At 36.2% G+C, this 26,112-nt stretch overlaps 1 protein-coding gene across 1 annotated transcript in view; it reads left to right on the top strand.

Annotated features, from left to right (window-relative positions):
- The window catches only part of HERC1 (HECT and RLD domain containing E3 ubiquitin protein ligase family member 1), a 227,558-nt gene that overhangs the window by 90,819 nt on the left and 110,627 nt on the right, over positions 1 to 26,112 (top strand). Inside the window, exons 16-25 of the mRNA XM_082383545.1 lie at positions 4 to 136; positions 1,490 to 1,681; positions 3,875 to 4,096; positions 6,587 to 6,760; positions 10,462 to 10,576; positions 10,665 to 10,785; positions 12,587 to 12,758; positions 15,330 to 15,642; positions 16,090 to 16,210; positions 21,520 to 21,571. Of these exons, the coding sequence (XP_082239671.1) occupies positions 4 to 136; positions 1,490 to 1,681; positions 3,875 to 4,096; positions 6,587 to 6,760; positions 10,462 to 10,576; positions 10,665 to 10,785; positions 12,587 to 12,758; positions 15,330 to 15,642; positions 16,090 to 16,210; positions 21,520 to 21,571 (1,615 nt within the window). The remainder of the gene's footprint in view (positions 1 to 3; positions 137 to 1,489; positions 1,682 to 3,874; positions 4,097 to 6,586; positions 6,761 to 10,461; positions 10,577 to 10,664; positions 10,786 to 12,586; positions 12,759 to 15,329; positions 15,643 to 16,089; positions 16,211 to 21,519; positions 21,572 to 26,112) is intronic.

Below are 26,112 nucleotides of genomic sequence, written 5' to 3'. Positions count from 1 at the left end.
CAGAACTCAAGCAGTGTGGCATTGCTTCATAAACATCTTCAGCTCTTGTTGCCTCATGCCACAGATATTTATTCACGTTCTGCAAATTTGCTCAAAGAAAGTCCTTGGAATGGCAGCGTTGGAGAAAAATTAAGAGGTGTGTTTGGTACTGGGTTTCATATTTAATCAGTGGTTGTAAAGCAAGAGTTCTGGCCTTTCCAAAGCTTTAAGAGGGCCGGAAACCTCTGAGTGGAATAGGAATGACGTTGAATCTCCTTTGTTATCGAAGATCCCTTTGATCTTGGTTTTGGGGTGACGGCAACAGTGATTGATCTGATTAATCTTAAAAGATGCTAATTGGTGTGACAGAGATCTAATTTAAAGGAATTAGATGATATATACTCAAAAAGATTAATATTAAATGGCATGAAGTGAGATTTTCATTTCTTTCTTTACCTTTCTTTAGCATTTACCATCTCTTTCTGTCTTGAAATGCTTTCTTTTCTCTGGTCTTCTGTGTAGTCACAATCCTGTATTTACACATATCTCTTTGACCACTCTTTTTCAGTCTGTTCCTGTAAGCTCCTCTTTTTTGGGCATGCCCTTTAATGTTTAGGATCTTCTGAATTTTGCCCTCAACCCTCTTTTCTCTGAGAATGATCTTATCTGGTCCTGTTGTCTTTAACCGCCATGTGTATGTTGACTCCCATATATGCATCTAGCTGAGAACTCCTTTTTTACACAAGAGCCTTTCTCTAGTTACCTACTAGCTGCCTTTTCTTGATTATCCCAAAGATAGGTAAAATTTGGTAAGTCTGTCCAAAAGCAACTTATTTCTGAAGTTTCCTCGCTGAACAAAGAAATAAACTGAGAAACTAAAACCATTGCTTCCTAGACACTTGCATTTTGTTGTTCCACAGGCATCTAAAATTTAATTTGTTCAAATTGAGTTCATCTCTGAACGGTCTTCTTGCCCCCAAATACAATAAAATATTGACACAGAATTGATTAAAAACCAATACAGATAATTTAAAAAAACAGATGTTTTGAGGTGATTTTAATTTTAAAAAAAGTGAATTTGGTTTAAAAAACATAAAAGACTTCCTACAGTAGAATGTAAGTACCATGAGGGCAGGAATTTTTAGTTCTTTGTTCACAGCTGTACACCTTTCACCTATAATAGTGCCTGATATGTTGTATGTGTTCAGTAAATATTTCTTGAGTAAATCTGAAAATGAGAATAAATTTGTGAATGAGAAATTCATAATGCATTTTAAGGGAAGCAGCTATAATCCTTTGAATTTGTTGGCACAAGGATATTTGTGCTTTCCCATAAAGTGTCTGTTGGTGACACTTTCTGAAAGTGAGTAAATACTAACCCAACCCTAGCTACCAGAGAGTTATATAATAATTCAACAAAGAGTTCTAGGCAGAAATAGTATTTATTAGTTTTTTTGTTTTAAGTTTGTTTGAAACAATTGATGCCTGTTAAATTTCTTACCCTTCATAGATGTGATATACGTCTCAGCTGCAGGCAGTATGCTCTGCCAGATTGTTAACTCCCTACTGTTACTCCCGGTGTCGGTGGCTCGGCCTTTATTGAGTTACCTCCTCGACTTGTTGCCACCTCTTGACTGCCTTAATAGACTCCTGCCAGCGGCCACTCTTTTAGAAGACCAGGAGTTACAGTGGCCTCTTCATGGTAAGTAAAGATAATAAAGGAGCAAATAATGCTGTTGAGAAAAGTTGTTTCTCTTGCATGCATCAGGTAAATCATATCTGACACTTGGTTATTTAATGTAATCAAAAGATAAAGTTGTTACTGTCTAAAAGCTTATAGTGTGAAGTGGGCAGCTGAGATGGGAAAATTTAAGAAAGTTGCTTATATATAAGTGTCACAAATAAAGTCTTTATCTGATCATCAGGCTTGAATAGTATATTTCATTGATTCCAAGACATGCTTCTCTTCAAATTTTGACATGGCTTAATTTGGATACATCTTACAGTGGATGATAGGAGGCATTGTTGCATAAATCAGTCAACAGCATAATGACACATTTTACAATCAATGAATTGATTTGTTTTATTTCTTAAATGCAAACGTTTTTAGTTTTAAATCTCTATTCGACAGTAAAATATTTTGTATTTTGGTTGGATATGTAGATAACTGATTGAATGTAAAAGGTGGAAATTGGAAACCTATCTTTCTGTGTTTTTCTTTTTAGGTACTTTATAGGAAATAGCATTTTGATTTTAGACGTAATATGTGAATTCACTCTTAATTTATAAAATGTTGATGATTTTATTCCATTGAATATAGCTTAAAATATCATGTCTAGAAAACATCAATGTATTTTTCCATTGAAGTCTGTCTATCCTAAGGCTATCAAAGGAGTTTCATTACTGAAACCTTAAAAACCTTTCAAGTTTAAATGAGGTCACATGTTTTATGGAAAGAATCCTGGTCTAAGGCATGAAAAGATTTAGATTTTAGTATTGGCTCTGTTTGAACTTGGCTGTATGATCTTGGGCAAGTCACGTATAACTTCTTGAAGCCTTGGTTTCTTCTCCTGGAGAGATTGGGATTGGACAGAATAGTTTGAGGGCCCGTCTTGTATCCCATTGTTCTGTGACAACTGGGTTTAGATGAAGTCAAGTGTTAAGGTTACAGCTGTATCAGGATATTGATTAGGCTTTATTTGGAGCCATTCCAGGTTTACTCTTGTTTTTCTAAAGCATCTCAGAATTTGCTAAGACTTACTCTATTTGTATTAGGCGAGGAAGGTGTCATTTTATTTTGGATTTTTGCATCTGTGTTCATAACTGATTTCTTCCCATGATCTTCCTTTTTCATGCTATCCTTGTGTCATTTTTACGACCACAATTATACTAACCTCATAACATCAGTTTGGAATCTTCCTTTTTTTCCCTTTTCTCTAAAATAATTTGTGTAATTTAGGAGTTCTCTCTTCTTGAAGGTTTAAAAGAGTTTATAAAAACTATCTGGCCCTAGTGTTTTTTTATAGGTAGGTTTTTGGCTATTAATTTTCCTTTTTTAGTGGTTATTGTTCTCTTACAGCTTTTTGTTGCTTCTCAAATCCATTTCAGAAATTGATATTTTTTCAGAAAACGTCATTTTGTTGGTTTTCAAATTTATTGACACAGAGTTGTTCATAATATTCACACATAGTTTTTAAAAATCTCTAGTGTATCTGTGGTTATATCCTCTTTTTGTATTTTTAATTTTAAAATTTATGCCATCTTTTTTTTCTGGATTAATTTTATTAGAGGTTTGTCCATTTTATTAGTGTTTTCAAATGCCCAGTTTTTGAATTTGTTGATTTCTTGTGTTTTTCTTTTATGATTTCATTGATGTCTCTTCTTATCTTTATGGCTAACTGTAGTATTTTTTTTTTTTTAAGTGAAGAACTTTTAAAAACAAATGTACAATAAGAAAGCATGGGTCTTGATCTTAGTATAGGACAGATCTGAATTCAGGCCTTAAAAGCATTGAACAATACTAAGTGTCATTTTACTAGATCAGCTCTTGTTTTATTTTGGAGGGATGAGCTACCTCAGTTACTTACTCTTAAGGTTGAAATTTGATCTGGACAGTGAAAAGTAGGAATAGAGTCAATGGGGGGTAATTCTGCCATGTACTGTTTCAATGTTTATCTCAAAATCAGTAACTTTACAGAGCAGATTTTTATTTGATGGCAAACTTATCTGAATATATTTTAAATTAGCCTGCTAAAGAGAGTATATACAGAAAGTGTTGTAATCTGTGTTTTCATTATAAAATTATTTTGCTTCAGTGTCTTGTTGCAGTGCAATATAAATGAAAAAGCTTGAGAATCTTCAACACCAGATAAATTACTAATGATTTTGTTTTCAGGAGGGCCAGAACTGATTGATCCTGCTGGTGTGCCATTACCTCAGCCAGCCCAGTCCTGGGTGTGGCTTGTTGATCTGGAAAGAACAATTGCTCTTCTTATTGGACGATGTCTTGGTGGCATGCTTCAGGGTTCGCCTGTGTCTCCAGAGGAACAGGACACTGCATATTGGATGAAAACACCACTTTTTAGTGATGGTGTAGAAATGGATACCCCTCAGTTAGGTAATGTGTTTCTCTGCAGCATTTAGAATACATGCTTCTGTTTGTACCTCCTTTGGAGACTTCTCTTATTCTGGGTTTGCTGAATAGAGAACTGATAGAAAACAAATGCAACATTTGCAGGATAGGGGATCCAAGACTGTAACTTGGAGCCCTCAGAAAAACAGTTAAGTCCTGCAGCATCGTATAGTGAAAAGAGCCCCTGAACTAGGGAAATGTAGGTCTGGTTCTGCTCTGTTTTTATTTATCACTCATTTTGAGCAAGTCATGTAACTCATAAAAATGGGAAAATGCTTAATTACTTGTGTTCTGGGGCTTGGAGGTTATGAAACTGCTTCATAGAAGGTTACTGACCATGACTTACCAGGGCTCAGGTCATAAACACCTCTCAGTTGTGAGGGCCAGTCCCTTCTCCTCCCAGCCTGTCCTACTTTCAAGCTGATGTTACCTTGTGTGATTCCTTATTTTTTTCCTCCCCATTTATGGTACCTTTGGTGTTTCCTTTCCTGCCTCATCTTCCATTTGTCTACTTTGATGGTAGGCTAGCTCTCAGACTGTCTGAACATGAGGATTTCTCCAGTTCCTGAAAGATGATGTAGTTGTTTTGTCTAGGATTGGTCCTTTAATCTCTCTGAACCTCTAATTTCAATCCTTAAAATAATGAGTTAGATTAGATAGCCCATATGGTCTTATTAGTTTTTATTTTATTTATTTATTTTTAAGAAATGTTTATTTATTTTGGCTGTGCCAGGTTTTAGTTGCAGCACGTGGGATCTTCGTTGTGGCATGTGGACTTCTTAGTTGCGGCACGTGGGATCTAGTTCCCTGACCAGGGATCGAACCCGGGCCCCCTGCATTGGGAGCACAGAGTCTTACCCACTGGACCACCAGGGAAGTCCCTAGATTTTAAATTTATTATTTCTCTGATAAGAGAAAGAGACTCAGAGAGTGTCCAAGAAGCAAAATCTAAGAAAAATCTCAATCTAAGAGAATCTCAAGAGGAGAAACAAAAAGTAGAAACCATGACAAAAATCATGGAGATTTCTGCTTTGGGGTTGGAGGGTTGGAGGGTGGGAGTGAGAGATGTTGAAGATTTTCTTCCTTTTCCAAATAGGAGTGTATATTCATTGTTTCATTTATGAACCAGAAAGTGATTCCAGCCATGGCTGATGAATGCTAGACTGGTACTTAGGAACGTTTGTATCAAAAAAAGTAAAATCATGTTTTTTTTCAAGGGGTATTTAACATCATAAAGATTGTTCCAGTGCTATCAGTGTTTAACTCTGTGATAGTCCCAAATGTCCTCCTGAGGACAAAAGTATCTTTATCTCTACCTTCCTCATATTTCTGTTATGTGTACTTTACTCAACTGGCCTTTGGTATGAATATAATCAATTTCAATTTTAATGTTATTTTTCACGTTTTAAATTATAAAATTATGAAACTATTAAAATGTTACGTTTTATGTTTAAATACTTGCATATATTGGACTTCCCACAGTGGTTAAGAATCTGCCTGCCAATGCAGGGGACACGGGTTTGAGCCCTGGTCCAGGAAGATCCCACATGCCACGGAGCAACTAAGCCCGTGTGCCACAACTACTGAGCCTGCGCTCTAGAGCCCGTGAGCCACAACTACTGGGCCTGCATGCCACAACTACTGAAGCCCACGCATCTAGAGCCCATGCTCTGCAACAAGCCACCACAATGAGAAGCCCGTGCACCGCAACGAAGAGTAGCCCCCGCTCACTGCAACTAGAGAAAGCCTGTGCGCAGCATCGAAGACCCAACACAGCTAAAAATAAATAATAATAATAAAAAACAAAGATAAGCAGTAGCTTCTAAAAAAAATACTTGCGTATATTAGGAAGAGGCTCTTGTCTGTAAAATTGTAAATAAATGATAATTTAGTTATATTGTGGGTTAAATTGACTTTGGGTATTAGCCCAGGAACCTGTCATTTAGAGAAGTGTTTTGTTTTTTAAATGGAAAATGAATTCTTAATGCCAAATGTCCCATTGGAAAGTTAGGAACCACCTGAACAAATGTAAATATCAGTTGAGAAATTGTTCAAGTATCAATATCTTTGATCTTCCTTAAATCATACTGAAGTGATTATTTTCCCTTAAGTCTACAAAAAGAAAAGAAAAATCTTGGCTAGTCTCTTTCCCAGTGGTCCCATGTTTCTCAACAAGGATATCAATCCGTTTTGAGCAAGAAAGTTCTTTGTTACACAAGACTGTGCTGCACATGTAGGGCCCTGCCTACCAAAATGCCAGCACTCCTCCCTGGAATGTTAAATTTAGTCACATAAAGAAAGGGGTGATACTATGCCCAATTGAGAAGCATTAAAGGACTTTACCTTTGTAGCATCTACTTAAAATGGTTTGAAATGTATCATTTCATATGCATTAAGTAAATATGGTAAGATTTTATTTGTAGCACCAAAATTTACAAAGCTTGAAGTCGATAACTTGTGTAATTTTTTTTTTAGATAAATGTATGAGTTGCCTATTAGAAGTAGCTCTTTCGGGAAATGAAGAACAGAAGCCTTTTGATTACAAATTGCGGCCTGAAATTGCTGTCTACGTAGACTTGGCATTGGGTTGTTCAAAAGAGCCTGCTCGAAGCCTTTGGATCAGCATGCAGGATTATGCTATTAGTAAAGGTAAGATGAAGAGGCTAAAGGGGGTAAATATGTAGATAGCTCATAATACCAACTAATATAAGTATAGTATAATATATGTAAATAGAAAATCACAGGGATTACCCTATTTTTTATAGAAAAAAGGATTTTACAATTAACATTTTTTTAAAATAAATTTGTTTTATTTATTTTTACTTTTGGCTGTGTTGGGTCTTTGTTGCTGCGCACGGGCTTTCTCTAGTTGCGGCAAGTGGGGGCCACTCCTCGTTGTGGTGTGCGGGCCTCTCACCACGGTGGCTTCTCTTGTCATAGAGCGTGGGCTTCAGCAGTTGTGGCATGCCGGCTCAGTAGCTGTGGCTCGCGGGCTCCAGAGCACAGGCTCAGCAGTGGTGTCACACGGGCCCAGTTGTTCCACGGCATGTGGGATCTTCCCGGACCAGGGTTCGAACCCATGTTGCCTTCATTGTCAGGTGGATTCTCAACCACTGCACCACCAGGGAAGTCCCTACAATTAACATTTTAAAAACAGTTTCTTATTCCTGTTTGTGGAACATTTTGAAGTGCTTGGTAAACCCCGTGTATTCTTTTATATACATATATCCCACTTGAAGAAAATCCACTGTGGGAAAATTGAGATTTGTGTGAAAAATAAATCCAGAGGCAGCATTTTACTGAAGGATTCCATGCAGCGTAAATGGATCTAGTATAAGAGTTGTTTAATGAATCTCTTCCCTTTGTGAGCCCTGGTGAAGAACTGAAATGATGTGTATGTAGAAGTCTGAGCTCTGGGCCTTGGTCATTTTCCTCCTGTGTAAAACACTTGCCCATTTTAGAGTGCTAGTGAAGATACCAGTTTGAAATGAGGTATATTATTAAGTACAGCAGTAAAGTACTATGCAAGTGTGTAGTGGTATTTCAGTTTCTAATATTACTTGATTAATAAAATTAATTTTATGTACAAGTTTTCAAAGGTTATACCTGATTTCTTTTTAGCTCCCATCCCCTTTTAACAATGACTTGGATTGTTCAGAATCATATACTCCTAGTTGTCTTTCTCCACGTTGCTCTTTCTTTAGTCCCTGCTCCCCTGTGTCTTTGGATTTTCTTCCTTCTGTGATAAAAATGGTAAAAGTAAATACATTTTCACCTTTAATTCGTATAATAAAAATGAGATACATATCATTCAGATCTTTAAAACACCAGTGAGATGATACCTTTGAAAGTTTAATCTCATCCAGTTTGTCATTCATTTATTCATTCTATTGTGTTGACTTTTCACCAGTGGTAGAAAAGTATGATAGTGGAGGAGAAAAAAAGCTTACTTTCTAAGTTGTATTTTCTGATATCCTCTTATTTGCATAATTTTCTTGGAATGTGCGGTTAGGTTTTTTTTTTAATAAATTTATTTTTATTTTTATTTATTTTTGGCTGCGTTGGGTCTTTGTTGCTGCACGTGGGCTTTCTCTAGTTGCGGCGAGCGGGGGCTACTCTTCATTGCGCGGGCTTCTCATTGCGGTGGCTTCTCTTGTTGCAGAGCACGGGCTCTAGGCACGCGGGCTTCAGTAGTTGTGGCACGTGGGCTCAGTAGTTGTGGCTCATGGGCTCTAGAGTGCAGGCTCAGTAGTTGTGGCACACAGGCTTAGTTGCTCCGCGGCATGTAGGATCTTCCTGGACCAGGGCACGAACCTGTGTCCCCTGCATTGGCAGGTGGATTCTTAACCACTGTGGCACCAGGGAAGCCCAGGTTTTCTTTTATAACACATTATCACTTGTTACTTTTCAGTGAGCACTTTAAAAAACTGGATATAAACATAAAGTGAATAAAAACTCGTATGGCTCCATTTGTTCAATTGCTTGTACACTATAGCCTAGACTTTATACCTGAGTAGTGGAAACATTTTGTAGTGCTTGGTATGAAATGACTATAACTTTAGCGAAGGTGTTTTAAAAGAACCTATTACTATAAACATTGCACAGGAGGATAATCCCTGATAAATTTGACATACTGCAAAGGATGTTACTTCAGTTTGCTTTTAAATTGAATATTAGCCTTCTTGAAATGGGGTCGTTTTATTTTAAGTCATAGCAGTTTTCAGAATAGCAAGCGATCCCTTGGAACAGATGATCTCTCAAGAACCTAGTGTGGAAAATTCTGTGTGTAATACAGACTATCATTTTAAGATTCTCTATTGGCTGTAAGATTTTCTTAAAATCTTACATGCTTATATTCACTTTTTCACCTGTAAAATAGGTAAGTCTGAACTTAATTTTTTACCTAAGCATCCAGAAATGATGAAAACCAAGCTGTAAAATTTTTGTCTTAAGATAGGAGTTTTAAAAAGGAATTAAGAACAAATAAAGTTAACTTGGGGCTTAATATTTTCCAAGGGTGCTTTTTGTTTGTTTGGTTTTGTTTTTAAGTAGCATGGTAAATCTGTCAAATTAACGGAGTCTAGCAGACATTCTGGGAGTAGACAGTAAATCTCCCATCCCCATTTGGAATCTACTGAATATTTCATTTTTAAAGTATAGAACTGGTGTGCTAACATGGAATTAAAGAAAGCAGCTGACTAGTGTTCATCATCTAATGCTGTGATTTGGGTTTTCAATTGCACATACTCATCTCTGTCCAAATGTTGTTTCATTTCTTACCCACCTAAATGTACATGTATTCACAGTATCTAATGGCTTCAAATACCACATATATACATACTTGACTAGTTTACTCAGTATCTCTACTAGGATGTCTAATACATAGTATTCAGAACCAGACTCCTGATAACAGATACCTATCCTCCCAAAGGGCTGTCCTTGTGATCTTCTCTCAGTAAAAGCCAACTACATTCTAAATACATTATAGTCATCCTTGTCTGCTCTCATGTTCACATCTGATCCATCAACAAATTTCTTCAACTTTACCTTCAGAATACATCTGGAGTCTGACCACTTCTTACTAACCCCACTGCTACTACTTTGGTCTGAGCCACCATCATTTCTTACCTGAATTACTGTAATAATTACTTCTGCTGTTGCTGTTCCTATAGTAAATTCTGCACTCAGCAGTTAGAGTGAGCCTTTTAAAACACAGATCACATCATCCCATATCTCTGTTCACAGTTTCTAATGGTCCTTCTCATTTCCCTCAGTGTAAAACCTAGAGGACTTGCAATGGCCTGCAAGGCCCTATGTGATCTGGACCCCAGACAGCTTTCTGATGTCTCCTACCACTCTCGTGCGTGCACATTTTGCTCTAGCTGCACTGGCCTCCTTGCACTCAGGCAGGGCCTCTACATAGTTTTTTTTGAAAGGACACTGTTTGTGTGGCTTCTTCCCCTACGTCATCTAGATCTCTCTGCTCGATTGTAGCCTTATCAGTGACCTTCCCAAACCAGGCTGTAAAAAGTAGTAAACCCACACAGTTCGGTATTCCCTGGTCTCCTCACCCTGCTTTATTTTTCTCCATAGCACTTATCTGTCATATTAATGTTTTTATTTATTGTCTCCTCATACCCCTCCCCCACCACAACTAGAATATAAGCTCTGTGAGATCTGGGACTTAGTTTTGTTCACTGCTGTATTCCTAGTATGTGGGATCTAGTAGGTGCATTTGTTAAATAACTGCTTAGGAAGGCGATAAAATTCAGGTGTTAGATTACTAAACCCATTAAAATTACCTCTGAACTGTTTTCTGTGAAATGTCAGTGTATCATTTTTATTTTCAGATTGGGACAGCGCAACTTTAAGTAATGAGTCACTCTTGGACACTGTGTCTAGATTTGTTCTTGCAGCTCTTCTGAAACACACAAATTTACTCAGTCAAGCATGTGGAGAAAGCCGGCAAGTAACTTAAAACTATCCTCAGACAAATATTTGCTCTCATGATGTTTGAAATTAGGTAACTTTTCTATTTTGGTTCTTTATTTAGATATCAACCTGGTAAAAGCTTATCAGAAGTGTACCGTTGTGTGTACAAAGTTCGAAGTCGTTTACTTGCTTGCAAGAACCTTGAACTTATTCAGACCAGGTCATCATCAAGAGACAGATGGGTAAAGTTGGAAATCAGTTACTCTGTGTTTTTCTGCAAGCTATGAGAGATAGCTCCATATTGGTGTATGTGAGGGGAAAAAATGTGGCTTAATTATTGCAGATGTTCAATAAATATTGAGTAGTTCTTTTTCTAGTGAAAAAAATTGGATGAGTAGAAGATTGGGGGTTTATTTAACCACCCATTTATCAAGTGTGATATGGCTGCTAAGGAAGTTTATATATTCTTAGGCCATATAGGTAATAACAACAAATTGAATTGTCCAAATCACATGAAATATTATTCCTTTGTTTTACGCTCATCAGACCATGTTTGAATTATCCTATTTGATTTGGGGTGCCATAACTTGTGAGGGATATTAGCAAACTTAGATTGGTTAAAGGTCTGAAAATCATCTTATACAAGAACTGGAAAGTGTCAAACATGTTTAGCTTAGAGAATGAAAGCAAAGGGGAGTCGCATGATAGGTGCCGTAAAGATATTTAAAGGGCTTCCATGTAGGAGAGGAAGTAAATGTGTTCCCTGTTGTTCCAGAGGGCACAGGTAGGACCAAAGGGTAACAACTGAATGGAGAATCATTGTTAGCTGAATGTAAGGAAAAAAGCCTTCTAATTATTAGAGTTGCCCACTGCTGGAGGTAAAGATTGAAAACTTTTATTAAGGATGTTCCAGAAGTAATTCTTGCAACAAAAATGAGATGATTTCTAAAGTGCTTGGTAATCCTGATAGCACAATCCTATAATTAGGAGTATAGCCTGATACCTCACCTTCAAAAGTGCTTACTTTGAAACGTCATATGTTAGATGCTTTGCACTCCATTATTTAGATCTTAGATTTTAAAAACCAAACTTTATCTCTACATTTGTATTATAGTATTCTTTTGGCATACACTGATTTAATATTTGTGGATCCGACTATTTGTTAGTGACCTTGAAAGCCCATGAAATGTACTAATTAGCCATTTTGTTGAGTCTCAAATTTGAAACTTACATATTGTGGAGATACATGACTTATGTATTTTGTGAGTCTGACTGACTGCTCAGTATCCCCATCCAATCATGAATCACAAAATAACTTTTATTGTACATCTGAGGATATCATTAAAAATTTTCACTTGTGCTTTATACTGAAATATATGGGGTTTTTGTGACTCTCTTCACCCCTGTTGTAAGGACTCTTTTCTTCAGATGACTGCTAGGGAGCATAACCACCATGGGAAATAAAATTAACATTGTCCTTACCAGATTTCTAATTTTCGGTTTCCTCAGGGACAAACAAAGTAAAGAAAATAATTAAAAACAATACTGTTTGTATAATTGAAATTTGCTAAGAGAATAGAACTTAAAGTTTTTCACCAAAAAAAGGTTAAAAAATACTGTTTTGTTTTAAATTAGCATTATTAAACATTTATACAGAGTAACAATAACATACACAGCTTGAGGGAGACTGAATGGAATCACATTTCATGTTCTTTACCTTTTATGCTTGGTGTCATACTTGACTCATTTTAAGTTAGCAGTTTACAGCAGAACAGCAATATATATGAGTCAATTTACAGCATTAAATTTTTATCAAAATATTGAGGAAGAGAGCATAGTTAGATGTTTCTGTATATTTTGTATACATACATTTTTTTCTAATCTTTTCAGATTTATCCAGTATATCTTTTGTTTTTGTGGTAAAATTCATGTGTTATTACTGCTATTAGCATTATTTCCCGTGATAAAAAAGTCAAGGTTTTAATGATATTTTTCAAAATTAAAAAAATATATATTCAGTGTAGCTCTGATCATTTCTTTAAGATCTCAGAAAACCAAGACTCTGCAGATGTTGATCCTCAGGAGCATTCATTCACCCGGACCATTGATGAAGAAGCTGAAATGGAAGAACAGGCTGAGCGAGATAGGGAAGAGGGGCATCCAGAGCCGGAGGATGAGGAGGAAGAACGGGAACACGAAGTGATGACAGCTGGCAGTGAGTATATCCGTCTTGCTTTACAGATACACACTGTGGCATTCTTTTTGGTAGGGAAACTGACTGTAGAAGAGAGAGGCAAAAACATTTCCTTACTGCTCTTCTAAAGAGATGTGATATTCTCCTGATGATCTGATTAGCTACATTTCAGTTCTTACAACTGCTAGTTCTGTTCTGAAGCTGTTGCATTGCATGTTTTGGACTGAAAAGCTCTGGAAGCAGGCTTTTGGAAACAGTACCTGTTCCACTGAGTCTCATTCATGAAGTGATGCCCATGAGTCATTGGCTAGGGACATTCAAAGCATGTTCTCTGGAGGGTACCAAGTTGTCCATTCGCCTGGCTGGCCTCTGGGTGGTGAGGAAGAGAGCCCCTTTCTAAGCCTATTAGGAGAGCCCAATTATTTTCCATATGTAGAACTTTTTAAATTATAAACTTCACCCGCTGACTGCACTGCAGTTTTCAGTAGAGAGTAAGAATATACATGAGAATATTATTGGCTGGTGAATGACATTTTTCATACTTTTTTATTACAAGGCTACAGATAGTTTTAAAATGTAATCATTTAGATGTTTAAAGAGAAATATCGAAGCTTTGAAACATTTGTTATCTTTTGAGTGATTTGGCTGTTTCAAGTTAAAGTGTATATTTACTTTAGTAGCCTAAAACATTTTGGCCATCTATGCATTTGGTATTGAGATTGTATATATATTTCAATCAATTTGACACTACTTTATTCTCAATTTATCTGTGTTGTGCATACTTCTAAAAATGATTTTGAGGTGACTCAAAACAAGGCCAAAACCCCTTAAAACAAGAGGAGAAATATAAGGTCCAAATGGAGAAGAGGGGATTGGAGATGAGGAGGTGGAGAATAATTTTATATATATATTAAAAAATATATATAAATATATATATATATATATATATATATGTAATGTGTGTGTGTGTGTGTGTGTGTGTGTGTGTGTGTGTGTGTATATATATTTTGTGTGTGTGTGTGTGTGTGTGTGTGTGCTGCGTGGCTTGCAGGATCTTAGCTCCCCAACCAGGGATTGAAGCTGGGCCCTGGCAGTGAGAGGGCTGAGTCCTAACCATGGGACCGCCAGGGAATTCCCAGAGAATAATTATATTTTAAAACTTAGGCTGAGGGAACATTTACAGATGAACTTAAGACTTAGTTTAGAAATTCCTAAAAGCAAAGACCAAAGGGGAAAACACAGTAACAAAAGATAACCCTCAATTATATTAAAAGAAAGCATAATAGTTACCCAGGGAGTAATAATTTTTAAACTAGCTGCCATTTTTGAGCATCAGTTATATGCTGGGCACTGGGTCAAATGCTTCACATAGATTAACTCATAATCCTCTCCGTCTTAGATGCTTTCTAATATTACCCTGTTCTAAAGATGGACAAACTGAGGTTTAAGGAGGCAAAATTATGTGCCTAGGGCCACTGTTCGTAGCAGCTGGAATTAGGACCAGGTCTGCCCCAAATTCCAGTAACCATTCTCTTAATTACTTTAACTGATTTCCGGCTCTAGACTGTTAGTTTGTTGCTTTGATTTTCTTAGAAATAAGGGACTTTCAACAACATAATGAATATATTGTCATAATAATACTTTGAAATATACAAATGCATTTTTAAAGTTTGTACTTCAATATTAACAGACAAATATAATATTTTACTAACTTTTTTGCCTGGGTTCCCCATTAAAAATACCATCTTCACTCAAATTTGAGTAAAATTTTCTTTTCCTATTGTGAAATACCTACCACTGCATCAGAACCTTGTTAAACCCACTTTTTACACTTGTGAATTGGGAAGAGCTGGCATAGATGGACATTCCTGGTGATACTATTTGACTCTGGAGGCAGTCTTGGCCATATTATTATAACCAGATTCTATTTCAGCGAAGACCTTTAATGGTTGTGCTTATTTAATATGTTTAAAATACAACAAAGTGTAGGTATTAGGAATTATATGGACTTTGGAAGGGGAAAGGGGGCTCTTCATTATAACTAATGCAACTTAACTTTTGTCTGTTTCTTTTGTAACCTGGCAATTTCAAACCAAGGTTGTGAGCATTTCAGAAATAGGCAGTTATTTTTATCTAACCCAGTGATTCTCAAACTTTAATGGCCTTCAAAATCAGCTTGAGGGCTTGTTAAAACTACATTGCTGGCTCCATGCCTAGAGCTTCTGATTAGAAAGTCTGGGATGGGCCCAGTATTTTTCATTTCTAACGAGTGCCAGATGATGTTGATGCTGCTCTTCTGGAACCACACTTTGCAAACCACTGATCAAACTCATAAGAGTAGAAATAGAATCAACCAAATCTAAATTCTGTAAAGGCATAAGTATTTCCTATTGTAATTTTTATAAAAAGTTTAATATTATACATGTATTTTTGATAAAATTTAACTTAGTTACTTAGTATTTAATGTCTAAAAAATGATTTTCCCTCTTTCAATAAGTTTTTGGTCCAAACTTTTTGACTGTTTTTATTGTTATTTTCTTTGCTCTTCTCTCCCCATGTGTTAAGACCTTGTTTTTGTGTTACATGTTCCAGAAATCTTTCAGTGTTTCCTCTCAGCCCGTGAAGTAGCTCGTAGCCGAGATCGAGATAGAATGAACAGTGGGGCAGGGTCTGGGGCTCGAGCTGATGATCCACCTCCTCAGTCTCAGCAAGAGCGAAGGGTCAGCACAGACCTTCCTGAGGGTCAGGATGTGTACACTGCTGCCTGCAACTCCGTGATCCATCGATGTGCCCTGTTAATATTAGGAGTAAGTCCTGTGATTGATGAGCTTCAGAAGCGAAGGGAAGAAGGACAGTTGCAGCAGCCTTCCACAAGTGCCTCTGAAGTGGGTGGACTTATGACCAGGTGGGACTGACTAGAAACTTAAAACATTTCTCTCCTCTCTTTGTTTCTTTATGCATTGAAATGGTTTATTCTCACTTATTGTATTCTGAAATTAACACAGACATGGAGGAGGAAATACAAATTGACAAGGATGAATTTAATGTAAAGAGTGATACTAATTCAGCCTGGAGTATAAATTTCTGATTAAATGAGGAGGCACAATTTTTCACACATATAAACAACAGTAGTTGATTGGCATAATTCTGTAATTTAGTGGCATGGAAGTTATTCTGATGTAATTGAGAAGGACTTTGTGCTTAGACCTGACTGAGAGCCAGGGTTTTCCATTGACAGACATAATTACTCCTCACTGTGTGTGTGTTTTATCTCTATGCTGCTAGTTCCATTCAGTTTTATGTTCACTAACAGTCCCAAATCGAAAAACTTTTCTTTGTGCATGTGAGACAGGAGTGAAAGTCTTACTGCAGAGAGCCGGCTAATCCACGCAAGTCCAAATTATAGACTGATCAAATCGAGGAGTGAATCTGATTTGTCTCAGCCTGAATCAGATGAAGAGGGTTACGCACTGGTAGGTATACCTAGATTTAGTAAAGAAGGAATTTTGTATAGCTATGTAAGACTTCGGTTAGAGTAAGTAATATACGTTTGTTTTAGACATACAAAAACTCTTTTAAAAGAACTTTTAAGAGAAATGAGATAACTATATTGCATAGGTATTTATCATCTATATGTTAGTGACTCAGATATCTCTCTTTAGCTCTGACTTGTTCCTAAACTCCAAATTCACGTATTTGACTCCTTGATGGACGTTCTACCTGAACATCTCAGGTGACCACAATCTTAACCTATCCAAAAATAAACTCATTTTTCTCCTAAACCTCTTCTCTCACATTCCCTATCTTAGTAAGTGTTACTATTAACTATCCAGGCTGGAAACCTGGGTTCATCCTTGACTCTACTTTTTCTTAATTCCTGGTCCCTGCAACCTCCTCACTCCCCACAGTCCAATTAGTCAAACCTTGAAAATTTTACTCTTAATATCTTTGTACTATGTCCTTTCCATCCCTCTTGCCACTGCTCTGTCTCAAACTTTCCTTCTCTTTTGCCTGGCCTGGTACAAAAACCTCCAAACTGGTTGCCCCATCTCTTGTCTTATGCCCATCTTCAACATTTCACTAGAATAATATACCTGAAATACAAATCTGTTTATATCTCCTCTACTTAAAATCTTTCAGTAGCTCTCAGTTCCCTATCAAAAAAGCCTCAGGACCTGAACTGCAGGCATTTAAGGTAAAAATCAAAGAAGTGAGATGCTGATTTATATAAGAAGTAGAAAGTAATACGTGCTATAGTGTGACGGGTAAAATAAATTACAGAATGAAAACTGTCTAATAGATAGCTTCTATTTGAATAGCTTTGGACTTAGAGTTGATAGCTGGATTTTCATTTTGGCTGATCCTCTGCCTTATATGTGAATCTGTATGTGCTACTTGACCTCTCTGGGCCTTAGTGTCCCATTGTATGATATGAGGATAGTAGTACCTGTTGTGTAGGTGGTAATGTGTTAGACTTGGCTTCTGAACCTGATCCTACTGATGGATAGCTTTGAGACCTTGGTCATGTCACATGATAGCTCAAACGGAAACTCTGGGTTTTTTGGACTGAGTGACTTGATAAGATTCATTTTTAGCTCTGAAATTCTTCTCTTATGAATTGAGAAACTGGATGTGAAAATATTTTTGAGAAGTATAGAGTGCTAAATAAACATGAAGCTGTTGTTTAAAAGAAACTTCTAAGCATGAAAGATTCCTCCTCTGAGGAAAGTTGAACAGTGTCTTCAAGCAAGTTTCATTGTATGTTTTTGTTTGTTCTTCCTCCATTTATTCTTCATTCCCGTTATCATCTCTGTGCTCCCAGTTCACGTTCCCAGTCTTGCCGTCTACTGAGATTCCTCTCTGTCCATTTATTTTTCCAAGTTGATCAGTCTCATTATCTAGTCTCCTAGCCCTGTGACAGTTTTATAACAGATCATGTCACTTCTCTCCTCAAAACCTCCAATGACTCTAGTATTTCTCAGAGTAGAAGCCTAGGTCCCTGCAGGGGCCTATAAGACTCTACCTATCCTGGCCTCACTCCTCTCTGATCTCCTCTGCTGCTACTCTCCTTCTTGATGACTCTCCTTCTGCCACACTGACCTCTTGGCTTTTCCATGAACATACCACACAACTTCCCCATAGGGCCTTTACATGGCTGTTTCTTCTGATTGGAATACTGTTGTCTGTAGGCAAATCCCCTCGCTTCAAGTCTTCGTTCTGATATTACTTTTTCAGTTACACCTGCCCTGACCACTCTATTTGAAATTCCAGTTTGCTCTCCTTTCCAGATATTCACTCCCTGTCCGCTTTGCCTTGCTCTGTCCCCCTCACCCCCCGGCACCTAACATTATTTATTTGCTATATTTATCAGTTTCTCTTAGCCTACACTAGAATATAAGCTCCCTGAGGATAGAAGTTTTTGCTGTTTTATTCACTACTGTATCCCAAGTACCTATAGTGCCTGGCACACAGTAAGCAGTCATTAAATATTTTTTAACGAATGAATGTCTGTCTAATCTATTTTGGTAAAATTTCTGTGCCTGTTTGTTCTTTCCAGTCTTCAATTTAGGCCCTTGTTACTTTTGCCTGAACTGGTAGTTTTCAAACTGATCTCCCTACTTTTTCCAGTTCCTCTCCTTTGATACTGCTCCCAGAGGTAGAGCTCTTAAAAATGTACACAGTGGACTTCCCTGGTTGTGCACTGGTTAAGAATCCACCTGCCAATGCAGGGGACACGGGTTTGAGCCCTGGTCCGGGAAGATCCCACATGCCATGGAGCAACTAAGCCCGTGAGCCACAACTACTGAGCCCGCGTGCCATAACTACTGAAGCCCATGAGCCTAGAGCCCATGCTGTGCAACAAGAGAAGCCACCGCAGTGAGAAGCCTGCGCACCGCAATGAAGAGTAGCCCCCCACTCGCTGCAACTAGAGAAAGCCCGCGCGCAGCAACGAAGACCCAACACAGCCAAAAATAAAAACAAATAAATAAATTAATTAAAAAAAAACACAAAACACAGACACACACATAAACACAACAAGAACAACAACAGAACACCTGCTGGTCATGCTACCTTCTTATTAAAAAAAAACCTCAGTGACTCTGCACTGCCTACCCAGAAATCAAAGATTCTGGAACATGTTGCTTGCCTGCTTTTGAAGCCAGTTTTCCCCTGCGGTAATCTGCATTTTTGCCATAGCCTAGTAGTCCATCTGCCGGACTCCAAACATACCTCTTGAGCCTCTGCTCAAGCATTGTTTGCCTTAAATGTCCTTCTCCTGGGTTTTGTTGATGAAATCCTGCCTCTCTCTTAAGGCCTGGTTAAAATGTCATCTCTTCCAGAAAACTTTCCTAAGATTACTCACAGTGACTCTGTTATTTACATGGCAGTTTGTTAGTATCTATAATAAACCACTAATGGTTTGTCTCATGTTGGACTTACTTATGTATTATTAGTATTTCTTTCCAGTAGACCTCTTAGAAGGTCTAGAGTTTTTTTAATGTCCCTCATGTCTCCTACATTGTGCTTTGCATATTGTAAATGATAACTCATTTCAACTGAAATGAAAGATAAAAGATGAGGATAAATGTAGTTAAAGTGGCATACATTTTGGAAGCAAACAATGAAATCTGACTTAGTCACAATAGACTCTATTGATTTTGACCTGGGGCAAGACACTTAACCTTTCTGAGCTCCAGCATTTTTATCTTTGAAATGGGGAATACCGCTACCTCTTATACTTGCCTCAGCTGGGTTGTTGTGAAGAACAAGTTTAGTAATACAATTTAAAACATGTTGAAAGTTATGTTTTCAAAACATAATGGGAAGACAGATAAATGGAGGTGGGTTGAACCTAGATATAATTGCCATGTCTAGGTTCTACAGAATTTTAAAAAGATTAAGAAACACATTTTTGGGAAAGATGGACTCTTAATCATCTTTTCTTATGGAATATTTAGAAAGATAGTGTCATAAAAGGTGGAAAAGTAAAGAACTAGAGAGAGCAGATTCTGTTGTGGGTAAGGAGACTTGAGCTGAGCCTTCAGGCTGAGCCTCCTATAGACGAAGAGGAGCAAGCAGTGGGGGCAGTATGGGATTTTCCAGCTGAAATATGTTACCCTTCTGTCTGAGGTTATTTAGGATTATCATTGATGTCTTTGATATCTAGTAGTACTTGTTTATCTTGAATTGTCAGTGAATGAAATGCTTTCTTAAAATAACTGAAGTTAACCAGCTTAATGCTAAATCTGAGTTTTAACCTTCTTTCATAAAGAGTATTATGTGATATATTATCTACTCTGTCTTAGTGACCAGAGAAACCTAAGTCAACAGTTACACAGTTAAACCCAAGTGTAACTGTTTGATTGACACATGTCATACTTAATCAGCATTTCTTACTACGCTCTCCTAATCTACCTCCCTCATTTCCTTACCGCCCTCTTTCACAAAGGATTTGATTTAGCATACAAAAATAAATACTATTTATAAAAGTATAAGAGAACGAATTAGGGCTAAAAGAAACAGAGAGGAAAATAAAGCCCTGAGTAAGATTTGTACATCTCTACACATATCCTGTGATGTTCTGCTAGAGATGGGCCAGCAAATAGGAAAAACATGAGTCGCATGATTCACAGTGTGTAAAAGATAAAAACAAACCAGGTTTTCAAGAAAAACTCAGATATTTCTGGTTCTGAGACCTGAGATAAATTTCTTCCATGAGCCCTCATGGCAAAGGTACTGTGTAATAAAAATGTTGTATTGCATGAGATGGCATTGTCTTCAGGAACTGTTGTGACAACTGTTTGGTGTTTTCTCCAGCATCAAATGGCCTGGGAACATACTTATTTCTGGTGTGTGTGTGTATATATGTAAAACAAAATGTATTTATCCACAGTGTGGGTACATATGTCTATATGTATTACCAGGAAAAAAATTTCTAAATGACATTTCCTAAATGGGTCTGTTTTGTCACTTCTGCAGCCTTTCTTCTTTGCCACCAACTTTTTTATTGTGTGATAAAGTGCAATTGAAATTGCTGAGACCATAATGTCAAATCTGTGCATAAATCTAAGTCATGGGTTTGTATATGGTTATCTGTACATAGAGTAGATAGTTGTCACCAGTGCCTCCCCACCACACTCACACACACACACACGCACACACACAAATATACTTCCTTTCTTCCTGAAAGCCTTCACTGTTTTATTAAGCTGACTGCAGTTTAACCATTTGAGATTTCTTTATTTTAAGGGGTTTTAAAAAAACATTTTAAAGTCTTTTAAAATACTACCAGAAAGCTTAGGACCGTGTTATTCTTCTGTTAGTGTGGATTCATCAGATTCTCTTTTTCTGTACACCTAGCCAAGGCTGATAGTTTTGAAAATAATGGAAAGTGAGGATAGAACAAGTAGCGATTTTGGAAAATGGGACTTTGCTCCAGGGGCTTTAGGCATCTAGAGGGTATTAATAAGAGATCATACTGTGTTAGGAAGATAAAAGACAAAGATTTCGAAGAAGAAAAAGGTGACAACAAAGAACAAGTTCTGCTACTTTACACTGTTAATTAATGTGCATATTGACTTGTGTTTTAGTATCTCAGAGTCATGTGCCTGAGCTGTTTTCAGTGGGTATTTAGAGACTTTGTTCTTAGCCTGACTTGACTGGTAAATAAGTAGCACATTGCTATAATTATACAGATTACTTTTTATTTTAGTACTCTATTAAATCTTAATCTTAAATAATTTTCACAATTAAATTTTATTATTTATTTTTAACTTAACAGAGTGGAAGACGAAATGTTGATTTGGACTTGGCATCATCTCATAGAAAGAGAGGTAAGTATTAAATATCTGGTTAAGTAGCTCTTTTTATATCTGATATATTTAGATCTAATTGTCATTGAAACAATATTGCAAAAAAGTTAGAAACATTTTATCAGAAAAGTTAAAAGGAAGATCATTTTCTTGAAAATATACACCCTTAAAAAAAGATCTGGGAATGTCTAGGAGTTAATAATCAGTTCTCTTTCTCATTTGTCCTGTTTTGACTTTTTAAAAGTCCCATGGAACTCTGGAAGCAGTGCTTTACATTGTGGGGGGTTATGGACATAATTTGCCATGCTTTAGCTCAATGGTATAGTTGAGCTATACCATTGAGCTAAAGTATAGTTAGTTAATGGTATAGTTGCTATAGTTTAAGTGGTGTTACAGGTACTCTTTACCCCATTCACCTTTCATACACACATACACACTTTCAAACTGAAAGTTTCTAGTTTTTTTCCTCTTTGCCTCTCAAGATTTAAAGCATATAAGAGATGAACAGATGATTTCTAAAAATAAAATTTTCCCATGAGGAACAATTTTAGAGTTCATCGAGAGTTAAGCTCATTTGTTAAAAGCTGTATCTTAATGAATAATATAGTTAACACTTGTTTATATGTACAAATAGATGGAAAGAACAGCAGTTTTAGATAATACAAATCCAAGGTAACTAAAAACTCTCCAAGTATTATTCTCTATTAATTGGCACTTTTATTAACCCATTTTTTCTGTGGTTGTGAAAACTTGGAATGTTAAAAGTTGCCACTAGTGGAAGTTTTCTAAAAGCCTGTAGGAAAACCGTTTTTTCCCATTATATTGTCTTTTATATTTCAGAATTGAACCCTTCTCTTGATAACTTCCTTGGCAGGATGTTAGGTTCTCTACAGGAAAAAAAGTGAGAAATAAGGGAAGATTGAGGAATGAGAGGAAGAAATGCACCCACAATTTTTTCGTTTTTGTGTTTATAACTTAGAGGAAATGTTGGTATTTATAACTTAGAAGAAATGTTGGTACTTAGAATACTAAGAATGAATTTTTTTTTGAACTATTAGGAATTATAGGGACTAGAGCTGGTGCTTTCTTTATTGAAAAGTCTTTTAGTATTATAGTGTATCAAGGTTCCAAAAAAAATTATAGGGTATTTGTGATATCAGAGAAATTAAATGATGTTTAGTATAACGTGCAATATGTATGTTATCGTTTTCTAAGTTTTTGAAAATTGGCAATTCATGTGCCATAATTAGCCAGAGTATCCTTTTCCTTAACCACTTGAGTTAGGAATTAAATTTTTGGAATGATTTTCCCTTCCTAATGTTGGTTAGCTCAGGCAAAGATTGTTGCTATAATTTCTATGTTATATTAATGAAAAGATGGCTCCAAACTTATTGAGTAGCATAAGGGATCCAGCCTGTTGTTTTAAGAGCTTCCTACTATACTAATTATGTTTATAAGTGATAGTCTGTTGACTAAAATTACTCTTTTCTCTAAGATCTTTATCATGCTTATGGAAATATAAATTTGCGATTCAGTCTATGATAACTGTATCAGCATGTGACAAAGTAATCTTTGGAATAAAACAAAAAGTGGTATTTTTAGCTTTGAATTAAGAATAACCTAGAATTCAAGTGTAAATTACTTAGGAGGAATTAATATGACACTTTAAAATAACTATTCTAGAGTTGCTGCCTGTTCACAATTTTAAACAATTGCCCTATAAGTAGGTGTTGATTTCCTGTAGTTTTAGAGCTAAGTAGATACAACTGAATTAAGCCATTAATCCAAATTTGTTTATGGGTAAACCAACTTCTTCAAAAGCTCAAAGTAGTACCAAGACCTATTAACTTCTTGGAATCTAACTTTATTTTGTTGGAAACAGAAAGGCAAACAAACAGGACCTCATGGGAAAAGTTTGTTTGTTTAAATTACCCATTTAGGAAGTTATAATAGGGAGGCAAACTAGTTATGCAAATTATCATGATATCACCTAATGTGGTACCAATTTATTCTAGTAATCATTGCATCTAAATGTTCTCAGGCAAAAATTTTGCTGATAGCTTTGTTCCTAGGACTAGGTGACTAGAAAGTAGAAGGAGTACTGTTCTAGGAAGAGCAGCAAAAACAGTTTTCAATCTCATGAATCCTAGTGTTTGTGGATTAAACAATGAAAATGTATACTTAATATCATGTATTTAATTATAATGGATTTCTTTCTTTAAAAGAAATTAACACTGAAAATACATTTGGGATGTTATATTTTGAAAGAAATTTTTAAAAATCATGTATATTTAGAGACTGCCCTCTGACCACAGTGGAATTTTTTGTTTTGTTTTGCTCTTGAATGATGATTAAAATAAACCACCCTATTTTTTCCTTATTTATTGTCAATATGGACCAGATGTCATAAGCCATAACATGCCTATCTTCAGTTGGTCAGATGAACCTACCAAGTCTGAGAACTTTTTGGAGCCATTCAGGTGTTCTGATTCTGACTTGAGCTATGAAGGACAAGCAGATGTCCAGCCAAGTGAGAATTCTTCTATGTGCTTATTTACCCCTTTCCAATATTTTGAAGAGGAAATATAAACTTTTTTCCTCTCACTTTCCTTTTTCATTTATTAGTCTAGTGGTCCTGAGTTATTAAAAGTTTAGTAAGAGAAATTAGAGATAACAGTGTTTAATTACATCTCGTTTACTAAAACTAAATGGATGTATCAATGACAGTTAATGGTTGTATACACATTGCAGCTGCCCTTAATATGCCTCCAAAGACTCCTCCTTGAGAGGGCCTAGTGCCTATAATTTCAGTATTTGACATTGGGGATACTGGAATTCATGCTGTTGAACCATATTGCTTCTTTTCCCTTCATTCCAGTTAATGTGTCACAGTTGGTCCAAGCTCTTGGTCCAAGCAAGTGAGTATGGTAGGAAGGATTAGAGCAAAGTGAGCAAATAAATTGAGCTCAGCCAACTTGCTTGGCTCTTTAGAGGCATCAGAGCTAAATTCTAAATCCAAAAATGTCATCAATTACTTTAAAAAGAGATGAGAGGTGGTACATATTTCTGCTTAGCACCTCAGAAGTAATATGAAATTTATATTCATTAAACACTTAAAAACTGCTTACTATATGCCAGGTATTGGTCTAATCACTTCAAACATATTAACTTATTTAATTCTCATAATAGCCTGTCAAAATTCTTGGCAAAACCTGTTAAACATGTTGGTATTTCGGTACTTTGATAAATACTTAAAAGATTTGCTGTAGTTGTGCAGAACTGAGCTTGTTCTTCACTGAAAGACAATATGTTTTTGCAGATACTTAACTTTAGTTTTTGTATTTAAGCTGAAGCTGATATAGTGAAAAATGGTGGGGATACCAAAGCAAAATTTTAAGAAGGAACGTCATGGTTTGACTTCACTACCCTGCCGCAGGTCTTTAAATATAGTGTTAGGGTTTTATTGCTAAATAATATTGGAAACATTTATCAACATATCTGTTTCATGGTATAACTTGTATGGGTGAAATGCTATTTTATCTGTGCATTTCGAATTAGATTATATAAAGAAGAACAAATGTGAATGTTGTCTCCTGTATCAAATTTCTCCTTTTGTCTTCTGATTCTTGTTGTGGTAGTGTATTTACTCCTTTTTGGCCAGTTGAGCCCCAGAAAAAAGAAGAGCTTCAAGCAAGTACATGATGGCATGTTTAATTTTTTTCCCCTTTTAGCTTGCCTACATATTTTATGGTTTATAAAGTATGTATTGCAGCTCTGCCATGTTCATTTTGAAAATTCCATTTAAGAACCAAAGTTGTAAGGACAAGTAAACAATCTCAAATTTCTTGTTGGACTTTATATTTTCTTTTTATAGTAGGAGACTCTGAATTAATATTAAGTAAGAATTGGGCTCAGTCACAATTACTCTGTAGAGGCTTTTGATATGCTTTTCAGATACAATATTTCCTATATTCAGATAAAACAACACAGAATAAATCAGTTATTAGGTTGTTATAATTTTTTTTTAAGAATTAGAGGTTTTTCATCTCTCATTTCCATATTGTGAGATTTTGTGTTTCAAAGTATTTTTGATATCAACCTAAACATTTTGGTTATAATTATTTAATTTATTTATTTATCCTATTGCTTTCAGATAGTGTCTTATTCTTCCTTATATTTTATTCATACAAAGTTTTGTTTGGCTTATATACTTAATAAGTTACATGTTTTAAATTACGGTCAACAGACTGACTAGTGGGCCAAATCTGGAATGCCACCTTTGTTTGAAAGTATAGTTTTGTTGGAACCCAGCCACACTCATGTATTACCTATGGCTGCTTTCACACTACAACAGCAGAGTTGAGTAGTTACATGAATAGTGAATGACCCACAAAACCTGAAATTATTTACTGTCTGGCTCTTCATAGATAAAGTTTGCTGACCCCTGCTTTAAATTGCAGAGAGGATTTAATTTGGGGATTGGCCACCTATTCCATAGAATATTTTGGAGTATTTTAAGGCAATTCACTACTTGCAGTTTCTTCACGTATTGAGCCTTTGCA

Source organism: Balaenoptera borealis (genome assembly GCF_965194805.1).
Source record: "Balaenoptera borealis genome assembly, chromosome: 3".
Classification (NCBI taxonomy): Eukaryota; Metazoa; Chordata; class Mammalia; order Artiodactyla; family Balaenopteridae; genus Balaenoptera; species Balaenoptera borealis.
Note: the sequence above shows the minus strand (reverse complement) of the source record. Positions and strands in the feature narration are given on the sequence as shown.